The sequence below is a fragment of the Glycine max genome, chromosome 5 (assembly GCF_000004515.6).
Source record: "Glycine max cultivar Williams 82 chromosome 5, Glycine_max_v4.0, whole genome shotgun sequence".
Lineage (NCBI taxonomy): Eukaryota > Viridiplantae > Streptophyta > Magnoliopsida > Fabales > Fabaceae > Glycine > Glycine max.
This window is the reverse complement of record NC_038241.2, coordinates 281,974-289,832: the sequence shown is the minus strand read 5'-3', so window position 1 is coordinate 289,832 and position 7,859 is coordinate 281,974. Positions and strand designations below refer to the sequence as shown.

Here is a 7,859-nt window from a genome sequence, read left to right as displayed (position 1 = left end):
TTTTTTAAAATTTTTAAATTGAAATAAATTAAATATTCAAATTTTAATGAGGGAAAAAACAAGCCGTAAAGCTTTGACGGTAAATGAAACGGAAACGTGGGTAGACTTGTGAGGGACGAGATAACGAGATCTGTTTATATATATAAAATTTGATCTTTTCTTTATTGGCGATTTGTTTTCTGTATTCAGATTAAGATTTGATTTTTTTCTGATGGGTTTTTTTCTCTCTCATCTATATTTTTATAGTTTTTAATTTTTAATTAAGATAATAAAGATTATTGTATTATTGAAATCATTCAACTGCAACTGTCGTTCCATATTTCTCTTCTCATCTTTGTGCTTATACTGAAATTATATATTTTTATGAATTAAAAAATAAAATAAGGAAAATCTGCTCGAGGCTCAACTATCATTCACACGTTAGTCATCCATATCAAGATCAGGAAACAAAATACACTAATCGTTTCTCCTTCCCTATTGCCCAGAAGTCTTCTTGGCCAAATTATAAAAAATTACTCGCAGAGTAGAATGATGTTCAATTGTTCATTTCAGAAGAAAACATAAACATCAAGATAATAAATTGCTTGTCCCGATAAAGTAATAGTACATGTCAACATGGATGAAATAAAATGTGAATACACAGTGCCCAGCATGGTAGGTGAATAACACCTACATAGAGGTAAGTAGCACTATTCCAAACCCAAAGGGATTCCACCCAGTTCCAATAGTCACCAAAATTCATACCATAAAAATCTTCAAATGCACCTTTCAGTAAAACAAATGCAACTGGAGGAAACACAATAAAACCTAAAGCAATATTGCAAGAGGCCCTTAGTAAGGTACTCCAGCTCCTAGCTTGAATATCAAGTTTCAATGGTCTAGCCATCAGACAAATCGGGACAATAAGTAAAGCCCCAATCTCTGCTGTAGCAAAGTTAATGACAGACATGAGAGACAAACCGATGAATGCAGTTGATATAGTTACAGACTTTAAGCTAGCCCACTTGTTTTTCTCATGTAGAGATGCAGCAGCTTCAAAAATTGGTGAACCCAATATAAAGTACAAAATTAACAAGCTAAAAGCTGATAGCAAACCCCACAATACAAAGTTCGTCATTGGTGTGGTGTTGGGTACTCGACATAGGAAAAATGGGAGTAAGGAGACGACAGCACCCCATAAATGAATGACCAAAACCTTCCTAGCTGAATTCAACCATTTCCAAGATTTTTGGCTGGTATCAACTTCTAAGGCAGATGTGGTTTGGGGAGTGGAATCACTAGCATTGGCATGGAGATATGCCGCAACTATTGGAAGTGGTGCAACAAGTAATGCAAATGGAATCATGTAAACACCAACCGACACAAACTTACTAGGGGATGTCAAGAGGTACAAAAAAAACGACTGATGAAACTTCTCAAGAAGGTTGTTTATTGAGCGTATGACTCCTTCAATTAACCTGCAACATGTACAAAACACTTTGCTCACCGTGATCAAACAAAGAGATGCTTTATAATATACATAAGTAGCAATACACAAGTTCATAAAATGTTAAAACGAAATATCATTTTATAGAATTAAAAGCTTTGCATGTAATGAGAATAATAGTTTCCCATCACAAGTACAACTACGTCGATGGCAAAAAGGAACAAAAAGAATATAAAATCTCCACCCAATTAAATTTTTCACGTTAAAAAGTTCAAGAATTTCCTTTATGAAAATACTTTTTTGGAGTTGCTTCAACTTTCCCAGCACAAGCAGACATATGTTATATCTAATGACTGAGACTGAACCAAGCCTTCAAATAACTACCCAGATTTTCTATCTTTGGTTTTGAAAACAAGAACAAGATGTTCATAATTTTGTACATTTTCTTTATAGTAAATGGCAAGCATAAACAGGACATTGCCATTTAATTAAAAATTGTAAAACTTCTACAACAATTCCATTGATAGCCAGCCATTTATTCGAGAGTTGATATTCAATACAACTATACAATACAACTCGTATGAGTGACACATACCTTCCACTATGGAGAATGAATTCATTACGCCTGATCATTTTAGTAAGAGAAACTTTTGGTGAAATTTCCAGTGTGATTGCATCAACTTGATAATCTCGGAAGGCACCATGAGGACCAGTGGGAACACCTAAGCCCTGAGAGGAATAATATACAGATAAAAGAATACTTATAAAAAAAGTGGTCACAGGGAATATTACAGTAAACACATTTAGATGGGGTAAAAGAAAAACACCTGGTAATACAATGAACTTGCCAGTGTAGCAGCACCCTCAACATACTCAGTAGCAGGAATACCAAACTTCCACTGAGGATTTAAGCTTCTAGCAAATTTTCCCAAGGATTCAAAAATAACACCCAAAGTATTGAGCCACCTGGATCCAAGCAGAGACCACATCTTGTTCACTTTTATCCGCAACCCTTGTTTATGTACTGCCAGATAATTTACAATATTGATAAGGTCGAGGTTTGGCATTTGGCCGTTGGATGCCTCCGCATAAATATTAAGACTGTCTTCATACTGGTTACCTTGCTCTGCAACTTTAATTACAAGAGCTGCAGCCATAGTTCCTGCACGTCTAAAACCACCATATAACTTTCCATCCCAATAAAGACCCTGTCCAAGTTGATTAAAAGTGCTGCTCTCATTACATGTTTCACTATTAACAATGTCAACCCTTCGGAAAGCAGGGGCATGATATTCTCTTAGCCATGCAGCCACTCCAGAATATTCTCCATATTGTGAATCAGCCACAAGCCATACGATATCTTTTGCCAGCCAAGTAACACGCGAAAGCAGTGAGAACACTGAGTAAGCAATGCCCAAGGACAAAGCCTCACCCAGACCAACTTTATTTGGATTGTAAGGCGTTACCAAGACAATAGCTTCCTTGCCATCCCCGCGCGGTGCCCTGATGATTCCAACAGTGTTGATTCCAAACGAAGAACAAGTTGCATTTTCTGAGATTATACCTGAATTGGGACTGGTAAAGAAGTGCAGTGGATGGAACTGATTGAATTGAGGGTAAAACTTGTGAAAAGTAACTTCAGCATCCAAGGCTGACATATAATGTGCAATAAGTTTTTGACTCTCACTGCATTGAAACACAGCAAATATTTTATTTCTTTTTCCCTTGTGAAGTTGTATAAAATTTCTTATGGTAATAGGAAGGAAGGAAGGAGTTACATTGGTGAGGCCCCAGATCTGAACTCCAAATCAGTTAAGTCCTTGATGAATTTATTTGCATCTGAGACATGGTGAGTAGAGAGCATGTTGTTTGCAGAACCTGCACAACCAGGTAAAAATTAGAATCAGCAAATTGAAGAGGAAAGGTATGTAGTGCGATTGGTTCTCTGTTTGCAAGCATTGCAATGTGTGCAAACGGAGAAGCATGTCACATGGTACTTTTGGCGAAATGAACATTTGAGGCTGCACCAATGGAAAAACAAACAAGCATGTTGTAAATTGGAAATGGAAGTGACCTGGCATGAGGGCATTCTCGGAAATGTAGGTGTTCTTGGCAAGGATAGGGAGAAGGAGAAGAGCCACCACCCCTGCGATGAAACAAACCACACTGGAAAGAGCAAAGTTTTAATCAAATTCAAATCACTCAACAACAACAACAACAACGCCTTATCCCACTAGGTGGGGTCGGCTACATGGATCAACTTCCGCCATAATGTTCTATCAAGTGTCCTTAGAGCATTAATTAAGAAATTAAAAGCAGGTGTTTATTAAAAATGTTATTAATAATGCACCTCCACTGTGATTCCCAATTAAAAAAAATTCTATTATTGATTTCTTAATACTGAAACTCTAATAATAGTAGTAGTAGTAGTAGTAGTAGTAATACCTGACAATGTTGCTGTGAGAGATGAGAAAGATCCCTAAGCGTACAATTGGGCGTACTCTTGGTTTTGCACTATTGTTCTCGCTGGCACCCATATCTTCCCTCCTCTTCTGATCCACAAATCATCACAATTAGAGAAGTCAATATAGCCCAACATGGGTCAGGGCTAAAAATCAACTAAATATTAAACTCTATGGATCAAAAAGCCCATGTGGCCATGTCAACCCATGGACCAAGTTACCGCTCTACCCACAATCCCCATCCTATTTATAATTTTCTCTCTTGTCATTTTTTGTCTCCTATCTACTATGCTTTTGTCCCTACTATTTCATCTATTACTATTATTATTCCTTAGACCATACAGGAAGCTCTATCTCATCCAGGATGGCAAGAAGCGATGACTGATGAGATGTCAGCATTAGAGTCTAACAATACATGGGAGCTTGTTTCTCTTCCACCAGGAAAATCTGTTATTGGCTGTAGATGGGTCTTAATAGTTAATACTAAAGTGGGACCTAATGTACCGGTGGGTCGATTAAAACCCCGTTTTATAGTTAAAGGATACACATGGGTCTATGGTCAAGAATAGAGTAATACTTTGTCCCTAGTTGCGAATATGGTTTCAATTCATCTTTTTTTAGCCATTATTGCCATGAAGCATTGGCCTTTGTTTGCTTTCTTACATGGTGACTTGAAGGAAGAGATTTATATGGAATAACTCCCAAGGTTTGATGCTTGGGGGTGGCTGGACTTATTAAATTACAAAAGTCCTTATATGGCCTAAAACAATCACCCCAAGCTTGGTTTGATTGGTTTAACAAAGGTATAACACTTTGGAATGATCCATTGCGAAGCATACCACTTGGGTTTTCTTTAGACGCTTGTCATCAAATAATTATGTTTATCTTGTGATTTATGCAGATGACATTGTGATTATAGGTGAAGATTAGGAGGACATCAAGGCTCTCAAACAATATCTATTTCAGCACTTCCAAACTGAGTTAGGTCCTCTGCATTGTTTTCTTGGGCTTGAGATAACTCAATCAAGCTCAGGAATTGCTATCTCTCAAAGGAAGTATGCTCTCAACATTTTGGAGGAGATATGCCTCATAGATTTCATTATTGCAAGTTGGAGGACACCCTTGTGGATCCTAATGTGAAGCTTCTGCCAAAGTAGGGGGGAGCCTTATCCTGATCCAGGAAATACTGAAGACTATGGGAAAATTAAATTATCTCACCATGACCAGGCGTGAAATATCTTTCTGACAGTTAGTTTCTTAATTCTCCTTGTGTGAGTCATTGGCTTGTAGTTGTTAGAATCCTTAGATACATCAAAGGGTCACCTAGAAAGGGACTTGTTTACACTGACAGGGGACATAGTAACATTATTGGATACTCAGATGAAGACTCGGCTGGAGATGCAGGAGATAGACAATCCACTTCAAGCAATTGTATTTTTGTGGGTTGAAATCTTATCTCATGGAAGTGTAAAAAGTGGAGTTTTGTTGCCAGGTCAAGTACAGAAGTTAAGTATCATGCCATGGCTCACCATATGTGAATTCTTATGGCTAAAACACCTATTTTAGGAGTTGCAATTCTGCAAGGTTGGTCCTATTGAACTCATGTATGATAATCAATCAGCTTTATATCTCTCTTCTAATTCAAACTTTCATTAGAGAATAAAACAAATAAAAGTTGATTGCCATTTCCTCGGAGAAAAGATCCTCTTGGACATCATCAAAGCTTCCTCTGTTTTCTTTAGAGATTAGCATGCTGACATTTTTACTAAATCTTTGTGGGGTCCTACAATAAGATCTACATGTGACAAGCTTAACGCACATGATATATATATGCTCTAGCTTGAGGGGAAATGTTGAAACATTGTACATAACTAGTGAAATGAAATCCATATTTAGGTTGATTTGTTTCCTGAATATTTCCCTAAATAGATTGATTCTAATTCCATAAACTTATTTACTGTACAATAATCATGGAAATACAACACACGTTATTCAGTCCAATCAATGGAGTGATTTGTGGTTTTTCTAGTTCATAGTCATAGCTGACCCATGCATTAGCGCCCCCTAACCCACATATACTGAAGGGCTAAATTGATTTGGGCCATTTAGTTCTTTTATTAAGTGAACGGTCAGTGCTAGGTGGGTTGAAAACAGGGCTAGGTAGGGTTAACCCTTAGGCCAAAACCCACATCGACAACTCTACATAAAAGGAGGCAACAGATCTGAGAAATAAGAACACACAAGCAAATGTAGCAGCTGAGCAACACACACAGTGGCGGATCCATATGAATGAGGAGGTGCACTTGCACCCCCTCACTTTTAAAAAATTACATATAAATATCGTGAATGTGTATATCGCCCCCCCCCCCCCCCCCTAATTTTATATATTTGAACCTCTTGTCCTTAATTTTGTACTTCTTTCATGACTTAGGGTCCTAGATCCGTCACTGAACACACACAAACAAATGTGCATTTGATTCAGAAATAGAACAACACATCAATGTATCATAGGAAAATGATTTCACCACACTAAGCTAAATAGACATTACATGCCACACTAAAGTCATCAACAGCTCAAAGCTGCTGCTGGTCAAATCATCGAACAACAACTGTGGGTTGTGTTATGTTATGTTATGTCCATAGTGATGAAGAAAATAACCGAAATTACGCATTCCTTTCATAACACAGTTAAATTTTAGTGAAAACGAAAGAGAAAGCGATGGTGCGTATGTATAGCTATTTCATCCATTGCTACAATTAGGGAGAGAGAGGGAACCTGAGAAAGAAGGAGTGGTGGGACCACACGCGACGGTGGCAGACAGCAATGGCGGTCAGCGGCGGCGATTGGACGGAGGAGCTGAGAGTGAGGGCGTGATTCGTTCCTTGAGACTGTGAAGAGAGAAGGAAACAAAAGCACCAACTTTTAATCAAATGGTTTTCTTTTTCCTTTCATGGCAAAATGTAAATGTAAATTCATATTTTATATTTTATATTATGTAGTGTATAGTTTTTTTGTTAACAAAAGAGTTTAATTAAGATGGCTGAGCAAGGACGGGAGTTAGGTAAATCTTTTGATTGAATATCAATTAAGTTTTGTAATTTTTATATACATAAATTTAACGAGACAAATTTTATATTTTAAATTAGTCAAACAAAAATTCAAAATGGTCGAAAATCTAAAAATATTCATTGATTCATAAAAACCATTTTAACTAAATTGAATTTTTAAAAAATAAGACATTAAACTTAATATAATAAAAACATAAAAGACTGTAATCTTTTAGTTTCTACTATTTTTATTAAACGGACTAACTCAAAATGAATAAAAAGACTAAAAAACTATATTACAAGAATTAAAATAAGATAATACGGACCAAACTAAAAAAAATTACAGCAACTATTTAAGATATATATATATAATAAGGATTAAAACAAACAAAAAATGGTATATTATAGAAACTAAAATATATTTAAATTTAAAATTTAAATTATCCATGTTCTAGACCAAATATATTTTTTAGTAAATAAGCGAGCACAGAAATTTAAGAAACTAGTACCTTATTTGATTTGATGTCATTCACCTGGTAAAAATTTAAGGGTAAGTCCTTAAAACAAAGAAAAAAGTAAAAGGAAGAAAATATTTTGTGAAAGATGAGTACAGAGAGAACGATGCAATAATGGATTAGCATGAAAAAAAGGAGAAAAGTGAGACATGTGAAAGAAGATAGTGTATTTTATTATATACTTTTGGATTTTAATATAAAAGAGGGTTAGATGGGCAGTAAATTTAAAGAGTTACTGTCGAAGTCAATTCAAGACTGCCTTGTTTTTAGATGGATAAGTGGGAAACTTTTGCTTAAAGTGGTTGGAATGGGTTTCCATACACACCATAAATGGTCCTGCATGCCTATCTTTCTCAGGCAGACACATGTTGTACTTTTTATGTTGTTATTTCATCTTGTGTGTTTTTT

The 7,859-nt window shown here is 36.1% G+C and overlaps 1 protein-coding gene across 2 annotated transcripts; it reads right to left on the bottom strand.

The window, feature by feature from the left end:
* Positions 1-407: 407 nt before the first annotated feature.
* Positions 408-6,841, bottom strand: LOC100791836 (glycosylphosphatidylinositol anchor attachment 1 protein). 2 transcript variants are annotated; one of them, XM_006579721.4, is made up of 7 exons: positions 6,665-6,841; positions 3,872-3,978; positions 3,501-3,592; positions 3,205-3,304; positions 2,254-3,112; positions 2,022-2,155; positions 408-1,457 (listed from the first exon to the last, which is right to left on the bottom strand). In XM_006579721.4, exons 2-7 carry the CDS (start codon positions 3,961-3,963, stop codon positions 611-613), a joined length of 2,124 nt encoding a protein of 707 aa, XP_006579784.1. In that variant the 5' UTR covers positions 3,964-3,978; positions 6,665-6,841; the 3' UTR covers positions 408-610. The 2 variants fall into 2 exon arrangements, with proteins under 2 accessions (XP_006579784.1, XP_006579785.1); XM_006579722.4 differs by having other exon boundaries at positions 3,872-3,975.
* Between the last annotated feature and the right edge of the window lie 1,018 nt (positions 6,842-7,859).

Coding starts and splice junctions, on each gene's coding strand:
- LOC100791836 (XM_006579721.4), bottom strand. CDS start 3,963: ATGGGTGCCAGCGAGAACAATAGTGCAAAACCAAGAGTACGCCCAATT. Junction 3,113..3,204: donor AGATCTGGGGCCTCACCAAT/GTAACTCCTTCC, acceptor GTTTCAATGCAG/TGAGAGTCAAAAACTTATTG. Junction 1,458..2,021: donor TTCATTCTCCATAGTGGAAG/GTATGTGTCACT, acceptor TACATGTTGCAG/GTTAATTGAAGGAGTCATAC.